This window comes from Canis lupus, chromosome 5, assembly GCF_048164855.1.
Source record: "Canis lupus baileyi chromosome 5, mCanLup2.hap1, whole genome shotgun sequence".
NCBI lineage: Eukaryota > Metazoa > Chordata > Mammalia > Carnivora > Canidae > Canis > Canis lupus.
In genome coordinates this window covers 45192327-45207420 of record NC_132842.1, presented here as the reverse complement: position 1 = coordinate 45207420, position 15094 = coordinate 45192327, and the positions used below count along the sequence as shown (strand labels likewise).

The 15094-nt window shown below is 37.7% G+C and overlaps 1 protein-coding gene and 2 long non-coding RNA genes across 4 annotated transcripts in view; 1 reads left to right on the top strand and 2 right to left on the bottom strand.

The window, feature by feature from the left end:
- Positions 1-15094, bottom strand: part of LOC140633643 (uncharacterized) — a 440888-nt gene that overhangs the window by 359925 nt on the left and 65869 nt on the right. The window lies entirely within an intron of this gene.
- On the top strand, positions 5064-6306 carry ACTBL2 (actin beta like 2). 2 transcript variants are annotated; one of them, XM_072825109.1, is made up of 2 exons: positions 5064-5192; positions 5319-6306. In XM_072825109.1, the coding sequence occupies exons 1-2, from the start codon at positions 5064-5066 to the stop codon at positions 6192-6194; spliced, it is 1005 nt and encodes a 334-aa protein (XP_072681210.1). In that variant the 3' UTR covers positions 6195-6306. The 2 variants fall into 2 exon arrangements, with proteins under 2 accessions (XP_072681210.1, XP_072681209.1); XM_072825108.1 differs by having other exon boundaries at positions 5064-6306.
- On the bottom strand, positions 8605-12829 carry LOC140632965 (uncharacterized). The gene is made up of 3 exons (XR_012030605.1): positions 12612-12829; positions 9759-10019; positions 8605-8794 (listed from the first exon to the last, which is right to left on the bottom strand). It is a non-coding gene; the product is annotated as an uncharacterized lncRNA (long non-coding RNA).

Here is a 15094-nt window from a genome sequence, read left to right as displayed (position 1 = left end):
AAAAAAAAAACAAAATACAGTCTGGTCTCCACTCTAAGATGGTGTTTGGACATTTAAGGTGATGTTTCCCAATACAGAATACAAAGACTTCACAGACACAATCCCAACTGGCTTCCTCTCTCACTGGGGGCACCCACATGCCCTGCACTCTTTCTTGTAGCCTATTGTCAGGTGCAGCCCATGCTCTATAACCTATCTGTTTGGGTTCAAATCCTGATACTGCCACTATCATTGTGTATCTTTGACTGGTTTGCTCATTAAGCTTCAGTTTAATCCTTCTAAGATGGGGATCATAATCCTAGATTCCTTGCAAGGATGACTAAAGAACTGGTGTGTGCAAGTAGAACATTCAGCATTGTGACTGGCAAACATTAAGTCACCAGTAATCACAGTTTTGTTGTTTTTAGGAGGGGGAAGTACAGAGAGACAGAGAGAGAGAGAGAATCCCAAGCAAGCTCCATGCTTGGACCCCAACATGGAAGATCTCACAACACTGAGATCATGACCTGAGCTGAAACCAAGATCTGGACGCTCAAGTGACTAAGCAACCCAGGTGCCCCAGTAATCCCAGTTTTTGTTGCTACTCTCTCCACTTTTCAGGGTCAGAAAACAACCTAGAGTTTGTCTCAGTCTTAGGTGATATGTACTTCACATCAGCGATGACTAAGCTATTGTGAATACTGATGCTTCCAACTGTGTGACCTTCATCCTCAGCTTCTTCTCCCCTTTCCTTGAAGTCAAGACATCTCCAGAGATTCATCCACTACACACAGGAACCTGTTCCTCTTCTTAACAAATTTTTTATAAGTCAATCAAACTAGCCAAAGTCGAACTACAAACTAGGAGGTACTGCCATAAAATCCAAATCAATAAAATCCAATGTCTTTTAAACATCAGTGCAGAGCCCTCTCACCTTGGGGAGTAGAATTTGGTCTTATTCACAAAAAGTAGGCTAGCATGGGTTGAGGGCTGGGGAGCTGTGGTCAGCTATATCACAAGAACAATTCCTGCATTCAGATTATCCTTCCAAGTGCATCCTGGAACTTGCCAATATGTCTCTCAGCAAAGCTATTTCTTTCTCCTTCATGCCCACACCTGCCTTAAAAAAATAAGTAAGTCAAGTTTTATTTGGGGAAGAGATTGTTGTATTTTTAAATTTTTCATATTTTTACAAAGTTCAGTACAAAGTTCAATGTATTAAAACAAACAGGAAATCACTACAAACTATTACAGTAACTATTATGAGTGGATTTATTTTAAGAGATTAATGAAACCATATGTTGGAGACTTCTCTGAATGAACATTTATAGTTCCTAAGATATGATTAAGTCATTTCATCAATATTAAGTATAAATAAAATAGCATTTAACCATAAAATAAATGAATTTTTTAACTTGGAAAACGTGGTCAGCTATGCCTACCAACAAATAGATCAGTGTGTGTAATTAAAAAATCTTACAACCTACCCATCCATGTACTTGTTTATTAAGCAAGTATCAAATCTCCACTAAGAACACAAATGAAGGAGATTCTCAGAGCAATCTACACAGTGGGAGAGGCAGACAAAAGTTACAATGCTACAAAGGAGTGTGGGGCACAAGGAGAGAATCAAATAAAAACCAAGGAAGAAGGTAGCTGACCTCAATGTTCTAAAATGGATCCCCAGGGTGGTAGCAGAAAGAGACTTCATTAACACTCTCAATCTCAGCAGTATGGTTAAGAGATGAGAGTCAGGGGACAGGAGATAATCATTAAGACATGGCCTCTATGGGCACAACTGTGAGGAGCCCCTAGTCATATCTTCTGTGCCCAGAGGGAAAGTTACTTCCAATTCTAGAATTCTCCTCCCTTCTCCATGCCTGTTAAGATTCAGATTCCTGTTCCAAAACCTTGCTGACCCTTGTAGAAATACCTAGTTCCAAGTACATTCTAGATTTTCTGATTTTGTCCAAGTTGATAGTGTTTATGCTGCAATGTCCCCTGCCCCCCATTGGCCGCTGGCAACTTCATGCCCATCCTCAATCTGAGGGTACTCTTCTCTGGCCCCAGGTTCAAGGGCTCTCCCTCTGCCTTCATATAGTCTGTGCTCCTTCTCTGTATACATCAACCACATTGTGCTCTGTTACCTGTGAATTTGGGAATGATACTCAAAACTTTTAACAACTGGTGCAGCATAGGCAGTGTCCATCAGAATGCAAGCTGGCTGCTCCATGCACAGCAATCAAGGTTAGTCTACTCAGATGTGGCTTTTACCCACAAGGCACTAAACTCTATGAAAATAAGGGCAAGCTTTTATTCACCAATATATCACCAGTGCCCCGCAGGTTTAGTAAAGATTTGTGGATTGAATAAATCTAAGATTACTTGGAAAAGAAAAGATCATGAGATGCTTGTGATGAGGAGTAGGGCACAGCTTCAAATCACCTCAGCTTGTTATCCTTACATATAACACTCATGGTCATGCCTTACTCAGGGCTTGTATATCTGTATAATAGTCAAACTAGGCAAAAGTGAAAGAAAATGATATTTTCGGCTTCCAAAAGTTCGTCATAAAGGCCCCCGTAGATTTTAAGTGTAGGTAACTAGCTTAGCATCCATAAACTCCAGTCAGTTATAAAACCAATTACCTTTGGGAAGAGCCCCCCACCCCACCCCAGAGCCCAATAGTTGTAAATCCATCTCCTACATCTCATTCATTTGATTTCTTACTACTTTTCAAAATTTTAAGCAGTCCAACAGATGACATTTTTATATGACTGTTGAATTATAACAGATCCTCTGGTATTACAAGGGGTTAAGTAAAAGAACTTAAGCTTAGTTTAAGAATACATAATTGATGAAAAATTCTCCTGGTACACCAAAATTAAAACAGACATTAGAAGGTCTTCTAGAAAAATCATACATCAGTCTCATTCTCAAGGCATCAATTATGCTGTGTGGTCTCATTGCCAAACAATTCTCAACTCAAAGACAATTCTAAGGAGAGAACTATAGTAAATTCAGAATCTAAGGGCTGCATTGGTGCCATATGGGTTCTCTACTGACATGGCTTTATTTTGTATTCCAGATTGGAGAGTCATAAATGGTGGCTGGTTCTAAATGCAATGTGTTTTCTTTTCAGTTCTGAAGAATGTGCATGCAGTTCGCTACAGCTTTAAAAAAAAAAAAGGCATTTCCTATAGCCATAAAACATTATTTTAATCAAAAGCTTGCTTGTGCTACATGAAAAGGAAGTACACAAAACCATCCAGTGTGAAGGTTGGAGGGTGAGTTCTTTAATTTTGTTGAAGGAAGAATTGATTTTGCAGTTACAGAAGAAATTAAGGGATAGAACAATCCTGGTCAGAAGAAAAGCAAAACTGGATTTTGTAGTATAACACATTCTACCATAACCAATTGTCAGCAGGAAGGTTCTGAAGGCACATTGTAGGAAAAGCACCAGGAAAACACAGAGAAAAGTAATACCATAATTCTACTTCATGCTGTGTACAAAGAAGAGGAAGGGACACTCACAGTCCAGTGTTGATTCTCCAAGAGTCTCATGATCAGAGACACCAGCTAGTTCTCATGGCCTTGAACTAGAAGATACACCTCCAACAAATCCTGAAGGACTGCTGCTCCTTCTTTCAAAGTGACAACTAATTAATTAATTGCTCAGAATGAAGGTGATTTTGGAGAACTCAAGTGTGGGCATGAAATACGGCTTCACTTAAGAAGAGCTGACAGGGAGATTATATCCTGTTTACATAGCACAATGGGAGCAAAGTAATGAACTTTCATAATCACGGTTTCTCTGTAACACATTACTAAGGTCCTACAGTATATCATGGTACATGTTTTATTAGATCACCTACATTTCTATACTGAAAATAAAATCCAAACAAACTACTGCTCTGAAATGATCAGGGTGTAATACTCTATATCCTAAAACCAAAGGAAAAGGAAAGCTAACACTATTCCAAGTACGTACGTTTTTATAACTATAGAGGCATGATGTTATAATACAGTACATGAATCTTGAAGATCAAAATGTTTTAAAGATCAGCTCAAATATATAATTTTAAAATTTATCTTATCACTTAATTATGTTTATTTTTGACCTAAAGAGTTATTATAAATGAATAAAATTTTTATAATCTGCATTTTATCTAACAAATCATGTAACACAATTAATCATTGAGCCTCTATGCAGTCAACATGGACCCAATAACCCTGAACAGTGCCTGGGCATAGTAAGTGCTTAATATAATTTGGCTGTTAGACATTTATATCAAGAAAGAAAATCTGAAGTGGTTTACTTTATTGATCATTTTATGCTTTTAGTTGTTGTCTAATGGATTAGAAGTCTATTAAATAGCCCTAAGTTTTGCACAACACAAATGTATGGTAAGTACAGCTGTCGGGCCACCCTTGGCCGTTCATTATCTTCATCCATTAAAACAATTTCAATCATGATAACATCCTGTGGGATTAGGATCTCAATGGGAAAGAAAATCTTGAAAAAGTAAAATATTCGGCATTGGGCTCCTCATGAGAACAATATATTAAGAATGAAAAGTTAAAGCTAGTGTGGAGAAGATGAATCCAGAGGGTAAAGTGAGGAGGGAGCGGTCCTCCCAGCAGTGTTACTCCTACCTCTCACTAGCATTCTTTCATCTTGCTCTTACATCCCCCACTGCATCATCATCGTTATCTAGAGACTGAGCCAAAGCATGCTGACAACCATGTGTGGGTTGCCTAATTACAGTAACCTCAGATTTGGCTACTTTTGGTAGCCAATTTTCTCTTTATGAAGGAAGGTCTACTAATGATTTGTATAATCATCATCATCATTATTAATACCTCAAAGGCAACCTCACCCAGAAATGATGGGAACTGGTGGGACAGGACATGGGTGGGGCCAGTGTGTACCTTTAAATACTTGTCATCACAGCACAGGATTTCCTCTCTGAAAGCAGTTCCAGAGTGTCTCAATCTGTTCCTTCTCTCACTTGACACTGTAGTCTGCTATTTACTCTATATTTAACTTTTGTTCACCTGCCTGGAAGATTCCAGCCAGCGCCATGACCGATGATGAGCTATCTGCCTTGGTGGTAGATAATGGGTCAGGAATGTGCAAGGCAGGCTTTGGTGGTGATGATGCCCCCCGGGCTGTGTTCCCATCCATGGTAGGGCGTCCCCGGCATCAGGGGGTCATGGTCGGCATGGGCCAGAAAGACTGCTATGTGGGGGATGAAGCTCAGAGCAAGAGAGGCATCCTGACTCTGAAGTATCCCATTGAGCATGGAGTGGTCACCAACTGGGATGACATGGAGAAGATCTGGCACCACACTTTCTACAACGAGCTCCGTGTGGCACCAGATGAGCATCCCATCCTTCTCACCGAGGCACCCCTCAACCCCAAGATCAACCGGGAAAAGATGACTCAGATCATGTTTGAGGCCTTCAATACACCGGCCATGTATGTGGCTATCCAGGCCGTGCTGTCCCTCTATGCCTCTGGGAGGACCACAGGTATCGTGATGGATTCTGGGGATGGGGTTACTCACACTGTGCCCATCTATGAAGGTTACGCCCTGCCTCATGCCATTCTACGTCTGGACCTGGCTGGCAGAGACCTGACCGACTACCTCATGAAGATTCTGACAGAACGAGGCTACAACTTCACCACCACAGCTGAGCGGGAAATTGTTCGTGATGTCAAAGAGAAGCTGTGCTACGTGGCCCTGGACTTTGAGCAAGAGATGGGCAGTGCTGCTGCATCCTCTTCACTTGAAAGGAGCTACGAGCTTCCAGATGGGCAAGTGATCACCCTTGGGAATGAACGCTTTCGATGCCCTGAATCCATTTTTCAGCCTTCCTTTTTGGGCATTGAGTCCAGTGGGATCCATGAGACGACTTTCAACTCTATCATGAAGTGTGATGTGGATATTCGCAAGGATCTATATGCCAACATCGTGTTGTCTGGAGGCAGCACTATGTACCCTGGCATTGCTGACAGGATGCAGAAGGAAATCATGACTTTGGCACCTAGCACCATGAAAATCAAGATCATAGCTCCCCCAGAGAGGAAGTATTCCGTTTGGATTGGGGGCTCTATTCTGGCCAGCCTGTCTACATTCCAGCAGATGTGGATCAGTAAGCAGGAATACGATGAGGCTGGTCCTCCCATAGTTCATAGAAAATGTTTCTGACTGGTCTTCGTGCTAATGGGTTTACATCTTTTCCTTCTCTAGGTCATAGTAATGGTACTGCTTTTATCCACTTTCCATTGAGTCAAGGTAAATACTCTGCTCTTGCTAGTATAGAGCCAGCAAACTGATCTCCATTAGAGTACTCTGGGCTCCTGCCCAGCTAACCACATCTTGACCTTTATCAACTCAAGGAGAGTTGATTCTATTTTCTTCACTATAAGGTTCAAAGAAATGTTGTCCTGCTTAAATGAAAATGAGTGACAAGGAGTAAAATCCTAAGAAATGTCCTTTCAGAATGAGTAACTAGCATTTCCAAGCCTTAAAAACTAGTTCATGCTTTAAATATTTAACAATATGCCATGTAACCCTATAGAAATGTGTATGTTAGCAATAAGTCTTATTAGTTAGTATTTTTGTTTTGTCTTTCTCCTTTGTATAAAGATAACTAATTATATGGGTCAATAATATCCATATATACATAAGCACCAAGGAAATAAAATATTCTATCTTAAAAGACACTGATAAATCTGGCTGTCTAAACAGCTAACAGAAATTTCTCAACTCCCCAACAGTCACTGTTTTAGTAGCTACATATTTTAGTTGTTTCCTTTATTAAATAAGCATGATGAAACAGCCAATATTCCATTAATGTTGTTTATAAATGAATTAAATTTTCTGCTCAGAGTGGAGTTCTGCTGGTCTAATTAATGTCTAATTTAATGTCTAATTTACTGAATTTCATTCTATTTGTAAAATAGCAAAACGACAGATAATGCTTAACTTTTTAAAAATAGAAATGTTGGGGCACCTGGGTGGCTCAGTCAGTTAAGTTCGACTTTTGATTTCAGCTCAGAGTGGTGAGATCAAGCCCCAAGTCGGGCTTCTCACTTAGAACTGAATCTGCTGGAGATTCTCTCTCTCTCCCTCTCCATCTACTCCTCCCCCTACTCACATGCACTCATGCTCTCTCTTTCTAAACAGATAAATAAAATCTTTAAAATAAATAAATAAAAACAAAATAGAAATGTAATATTAAAGTAATGTCATCATGCTAATCATGCTATGTGATAAAGATCATTTTATTTCTATTTATTAGCATAACACATCTTGAATAATTTCTGTAGTCCATAATTTCAGATATTTCACTAATCAAGGATTTCACCATGGAAAAACATAGCTACAGCTTCTTAGCAAATTATAAATTCTAACACCAACATAATAATTCCAATTTTATTCTTGGAAAGATTAGAATAATTCTGCTTTATTATGTCTGGTATTATAAATAGTTCTTCATTTGGAGTGTCTCTAAGATATTGACATCTCAGAAAATGCTAGTGTATCTCTTCCTACAATCTCTGAAAATTTTTAATGAACCCAATGATAATCTTCAACCAACTTTAAGGACCACTATATTTATTTCAATCTACTCTGCCTTCTAATTATCTGAATATTAGAGTTATTTGTATCTTTCAGGGTTTTTTTTTCCAAAAAAATTAAAATAATTTGGGGCACTGCTTTGTAAGGCATCATCACATTCTCAGGAAGGAGTAATTTCTTCTTTTTTCCTTTTAGGTGGGAAGCCTATACTTGTGTTTTAAAGGTCTAAGTTGGAGTCTGTAAGGATTTTTTGCTTGAGACAAAATTTTTCAAAGAATTTACTTGTTTTTTACTTCATATGACAACATAATTCTTAAAAATACATTTAGCCAAAATCAATCTCCAAAGGCACCTTATTTTATAAATTTTGGAGTTTCCTTCCTCCTTCAATTAATTTTAAATAAATTAAAATTGCTTCATACTTGCGTGTCCTGTTACTTCCCCTTGATCCTTCCTAAAGTAATGGAGAACAGTCCAGAGTGGGTCACTTTTTTATTTGTGTTACCTATTCATCTGTACGTTATAATTTGTGCCTGGTACTTTTGACCATGTAAACACTAAAAGGCAATTAAAAAAAAAATAAGATGGCTAGTAAGATAAGGTTATAAATTCCTTGTAATCTCAATTAAAAAGTTGGGTTTTGGTGGATGAACTGGTATTTATATAATTAGTAGGCAGAGGTAATGGCAATAATAATATCTTAGATTTATATACTGCAACACTTTCCATTTGCAGAGTAGTTCTTACAAACACTCTGACCTACATTCCCAGCTACCTGAAAAAAACATATCTTACCACCCACAGAAAATTTATGGGATAGGTAAGGTGAACTTCCAAAAGAGAACTATTGAGCCCTGAGTCACCAGATGAAAATAAGAATTCAATAATGCAAACAAAAATTTAAATTTAGGGCCTTTGGATATTCTCCTGTTCATCAACATTGACAAGCTAATGGATGAATTTAATGAGGCAACATCCCATCTCACAACTTCATATTATAGAGTCAGTGCCATCTATTTAGGTGACACAGCTGACTTTTTAACCAATAGTTCACCAGATGGAACAACACTGAGGTAACCTTCACAAATGAATTTCATACCACTGTAAGTGATTCCCACTCTCTCTCCATGACTTACCCTGAGTAGCAGTCTAGGGCTGGAGTTTCACCACCATCCTCCCATCCCCCTAAAAACTGTTACTTCTTAGTCACAGGTGACATTTTCCTGAAAGCATATAAGATCCAAAGTCAATATCTACACTACTCTTCCCTAACCTTCAGATGTGCTTATTTTTCAGGAGTGAGATAAAGCTGTGCTAGGATGCAAGCTGAGCCTTACATTCATAATTCCAAGAATTTAAAGAAGGGGCTAGACATAAGTATTATATTTTTCAGATAATTAAAGAATAATCCTTTGAGGTGGCAAAGGCCTTACTACATTTATTCACTCATTTTGTAACTATAAATTCAATGTCCTATGCCATATTTTACTAGAGATATGTTTCAAGAACCTTGGGGAATTAACAATTCAGTAGTGGGGGAAACTACATGTAAGTAGAAAGCAATATGATCTCGAAGTGGCTCATAGTCTAAACTCAGTTCAGGGGACTATGATAATTCAAATAAGGACAGGTCAAGCCAAGGTGATCAAAGTATGGTTCACCAAGTAGATGGAATCCCTAAGTTAAGTCTTAAAGCACATCTGAGTAGTACCAAACATAAACACTTGTCTTAGGCTCTGGCACCGTTAGGATCACTGATTGGTTGGGTGATTAATTCTCATTCTGACTATATCCACTGTTTCTGGACTATGCCAGAAACTGTAAAGAAGTACATATCCTTTAAGGCTCAATCAAGTGTCACCTCTTCTACTGAGCCTTTTCTAGCCTTCTCTCCCTCGTTCGTGAAAGAAAGAACGAAAGGAAGAGAGGCGACAAGCTCCTACTTTGTGCTCCCACTGTTTCATTTTCATGCATTTGGCATCATACCTATAACATGTGTCCACAGTCTCTCACTCTTACCCATAAATGTGCACCTGGAGGACAGAGACAGAGACAGTATTTATCTACCTTTGAAGCTTCTGGATTTTCCTAGTGCCCAGCACATAGTACTAACTCTATATGTGGCTGGAATGAATGAAGTAGTGAATTTGTGGGTTCTGATGTACATCTTTAACATCATGCTCCTACCTTATCTGTCTTACCATCCAAGTCTCAGCGCTTTGTCTGCTGGTGTCTGCCACTTTTGGTGTTGTCTTTCCCATGATGTATATTTTCTTTTTGCTTTCTTCCTGTCTTCTTTTTCCTTCCCCATCCATTTCTCCCATGCTTCTCAATATGCAGAGCAGTATTTTTAAAGTTTTTACTTATCAATAGAAGTTTCCCATTCTTCTGATTAGTCAAAGCATTAGTTAACTTCATCTTTTGGAGTGCGTGCTAGCTATATAGCTGCTGAAATTTTAGCCCAAAAAAAGAGAGAAAGAGCGAGGGAAGGGAAAGAGGGAAGGAATGAAGGAGCGAGGGGAGAGAAAGGGAAGGAGGGGGGAGAGAAGGAAGCCCCTCAGTGAGTATAACAGTATATTAGCTTTTCTAATCTACTTGCATTATTGCTGATATTTTTCTCTTGTTTTCTAAACTCCAAATTGCTCCAGAGTTGAGTTTTAGGCATCTGATTCCCTAATAACTCAGACAGTATAATACACTGAAATGCTTTTCTGGTAACTATTCACAGGCTTCTTCCAGAATTTACAAAAGATTCCTTTCAAAAAAATGAATGCTTTTTGAAGTTAGAAACTAAGCATACAGTTTTCCCAATACTGCTTCCAGATGTTGATAAGTACAGTTGGAATGTCTTTAGGGATATATATGTACATATCAGTAGAGAGACTGCTCATTAAAATTAATTGATACTTTAAGACTTCCTTTTTAAATATGAAAGAACCTGTCTGAACTATAGCTGTCATTTTTTTAAAGCTAACACTCTAAGTAATAAAGACTATAGAGCTTCCAGGAGTGGCCTGCCTTGTTTTTCATCCCATTCCAAATCTGCTGTCCTAACCACCCTACAATTTTTGGGTTCAGTTAAATCCAGTCAACAGATGTGCCAGTACGAGATGATGACAGATATTTTATCTAGACAACACCCTAACACCACTTGCAAAATAAAAATTTTATTTAATTGGCTATTTGACAACATGTAAGTCAAAAGCCAAGCTGTTCTCTCTGGAATTAGGAATGAAGCATTTCTAACCATACACGTACCATGTGAGAGACAGTGTCTGGTGAATGAAGGAGAAGATACACAGGCCCAGCAAGAGAGATTAAAATTCCTGCTCATATTCCCTTCATGAGCATACTACAGTAAGAGAAGTCTCCCCTAGCTGTTCTATAGGTTGGGGTGAACAGAAAAAACTAAAATACAAACATGGTATTTTAACTCCATGGCTCCTACATGTTCTCTAAGACTCACTCAGAATGTTCCCAAATATCATTCTTCTTTTAATTGAGAAATATTAGCTACTCAAAATTGTTTATTTTTTCATTTCTGGATAATGAAGGAAAAGCTGGCCTCACCAACGAAGACAAAGTTATGTTCACCTGTGGGAATGCTGGGATTTTCTAGGGCAATCCACAGTGTTTATAGTTCATAAATGAAAGGTTTCTATGGAAACATTAGCTTTTTATAAATCTCCAGTTAACAGAGGGATTTGGCAGTTTATTATTATTATGTGAAATCTATAATTTTTAAATAATGAGTTGGCAAAATGCTAAAAGAAATATAGAACATGCCCCTATTTATTATAAAAATGGCATTAAGTCAATAACGAAAATCAAAACATTACATCCTTGACTGAATAGTCAATTTTATCAAAATGGAAAAAATTATCTGCAGCAAAACAAATGCAAAATGTACAACTTTTAAATTTTTATGGACTCAGGAAAACAAGATTTGGAACAGAGAAAATTATATCAATGAAAAATAAGGAAATAATAATTAAAATACCATTCTTGTCCTTTACCTTGTCTCAATACTACTTTATTAATGTTTGATGCTAGGTATACCACTTAGTGATTTTTCTAATCAGCCAAAATTACAAATAATAAAAAAAAATTATAAATCACTATGGTAGTGTGAAATATGAATCAACAAACCCTGTGATAATTGGTATAGTAGGGAAAAGGAGGAAAGGAAGATGAGTTGAGACTATAAAAGACTCCCATCACAAAGTTTAAACCACCTCCAATTTGCATAGTGAATACTTCCATACTGGAGTCACTGTGACCAGTCATCTTGACTGCTCTTCAAACACTGGTCCCGCAAAGGGACTCTTACCACTCACAAAGTCAGGTAGGCAAGGTAGGTAGTGCAGACACTGATTGTTTCATTTGGTTTTTGTCTTGATTTTTAGCTAACTAAAACTGAATGTTTTCAGCAACTGAATGTTCCTCCCTTAACTTAGCAAGAATTCCCTTCTGTGTGAATACTGCTGAGAGGCAAGGCTCAGGCTCATACTCACTCATTAGCATCAACAGCTTAAGCTATCAGAGTTCCATCCTAAGATTTTGATATTTGGAACCTGAGAAAGTGACCCCAAAATGGAAGAACAATTGAGAAATAATTCACAGCCTCAGTAACACAGGGAAGCCATCAATGACTATGGATGATCCCCCATGGTAAGAATCTTAACCAGGCTATTACTCTGGCATGACTACAGCTAACTTCCTTATTTTCTAAACTCTTAGTTTCTGTCCCATTTTCCAGGAATGGATTCTATTATCTCATCATCCTTTCAAAAATGTCTTTTCTGTCTGAAGCTACCTAAAGTCAATTTCTCTTACTTGAAATCAAGCATGTTGATTGAAACATATTTTGATACCAGGGAATGGAACGGCAGGTTATGGACCCTTAAAGAAATGGGCAAATTAGGATTGGTCATCTGGCCTGATTCAGACTGAAGACAGTAAAAATCCCACTCGTGTCCTGTAAAGGGAATCTTGCAACTCATGGCAAACAATGAAGAAATAGTTCATTAAACTACTTACTGGGATCACTTAAAATGTAGTGCTTTTTGAAGGCAAGCCTACGGGAGACCAATCTTTTCCTGTCATGGAACAAAAGACATGAATACTTCTGTATAGATAAGTGGATGGCTTCTTCAGTTGGCTCTGGCCAGTTAAAAGAAAGAACAAATTTAAATCACTGGATATATATATCAAAGCACAAACTAAACTAGAAAAAAGAATCTTTCATGCCTTAGAGATATAAGACACTGAAATACCTAACAAACTCCAATGATTGAATTCATAGATTCAGTAGGGCTTTGTAGTTAAATGTGAAGCAATAATGGAAAAGAATGGGATCCCAACAATTGGAGTGGAATTTTCAGGATTTGAGAACTTGGAGGCCCCAAATAACCAGCTACACTCCTTTGCAGTCAAAGCAACCTCTTTCCTCATCCTAGTGGGGCCTTTATCATTTGTTTGCACAAACATGAATAAAACAGCCTTACCTGATGGAGGTATTCTGGAGAAGAAAAGTTAATTTTATCAGGATACTTATAGGTAACATATAGAATACCCAAGAATTTCCATTGAAGAGAATTTAATTTAAAACTATTTACAGAGGTCTGGGAAGGAATAAGGAAGCACTAACGATATGATGAGGCAAGCAATGATAACACCAGCAAGAAGCCATCATTATCACTGAGCCCAAAGGAGCAAGGAAATGAAGAGGTGTGACCAGAACCCAGCAAGAACTGTCAGGCAAGAGAGCCACCCAACAGGAGCTAATGTTATAGAAGGATACAGTCCCTGGCAAAAGAAGAAAGATTAGGGAAAATAAAAACTCTGAACTCACCCCCACCCCACCACTCTCCGGGATCCTCTATCTACCATTGATCTAAACCAATTAAAAAACCAGAGGTCAAGAGAGGCCAGGTGATGTAATCCTTAGAGGTTAGCCTATGAAAGCACACAGCAAGACAGAGAAGATAAAGAATAGATAGGAAAGAGCAAATACACAACAACCAGCACACCAATTCTCTTTCCCCACACCATAGTCACTTCTATTATTTCTAGACCTAGAATCAGAGGCCAACATGAATGAGGGTGCTCACTTGAGGAAAAAGCTTACATGCAAGAAAAGGGAATTATAGGACTTTGCTAATCTCTTTAGGGAAAAATCTTGGAAATCTGTGTAAAAAGGGTCCTCTACTCTTTGCAAAGAGAAAAATCTGATTAAAAGATTGCTATACTAAGGAGGGAAAAACATAGTTTTACATCAGGTTGAAGTTATACTTATGAATTTTTTTAGTGAGGGTACTAGATTTAATGTGATAGCTTTAATAGTTGGGTGGTGGCTCTAGCTGTGGCCACAATAATTGATGGAAACATGGACTAAGTTGAGATGCTAGAATTAGAGGAAGTTGAGATACTGAGATACTAGAAATTCCATACTGTAATACAGAAGTAGGAATCAAAAGATTTTGCAGGATAGGAATAACAGATTTGACTGACCATATGCTCTCCCCAATTATATTTTCCTAAAAATCCTGGAGTTTGCACTCTTCCCCAAGCCCTTGAGAAATACATTGGAATGGAACCTACAGCATCACTGAACAATTCCTATGTGGTATTGTTCAGTGGGGGCACATCTCCTGGGTTTTTAGATAAGGACCTACACCAAGGGAAGAATGATTGTGGAGTGAAGGTGACATGCTTCATGTGGATTCACTGGGCAGATGGAATAGAATTTCATTTATAAGTGAACATTTGCTTGGAACTTTTAAAGCATCAACCACTCACATTGGTAAAGTCTGTTCTCTTTGAAAATACAGTGTGAGAAATTTTTGACATTTGAAATTTTTATTTCCAGCCCCAGCAATATTAAGGCCTACAGCTTTAGAAAGGAAACACATGCTTTAAAATGCGATGAAATATCAGGCCATTCCAAGGAATATGCTTAAGTAACTTAATATAACTTCTTTAACAAGACTTAAGAGTAGAGATAACCCGAAGGATTCATCTTCCAAAGGAAAATCTGCAGTACTTCCATTAAGCCTTTGCTTACTTCTTTTATAAATTGACTGATTATACATTGCCGACACTAATACATAATGAAGTATAACATATTTAGCTATATTTATTTCAAAAATAAATAAAATGGCATAAAGAAGCACTCTTATGTGGAATCTAAATCTTTGAAATTTATTTCAAAAAATAAATAAAATGGCATAAACAAGCACTCTTATGTGGAATCTTTCTAGTTTTTAACTCACTAAAAAAATCCAAATCTAATAAAACTAAGAAATAATTCAACCCTTCTTCAGTAGGCTTGAATTTAAATGACAAAACATATTGAGCACTTCAAATTGAAAGGAAAATTAATTCCAAAGAAATTGTATAAAATATGTTAATACTATATAAACCCCCCTGAGTTTTCAATAAAAGACCAGATCAACACTATCATTTCAATTCATTAAGCACAGACAATTCCAAAAATGATTTAGTCTTTGCTCCTGAATTTA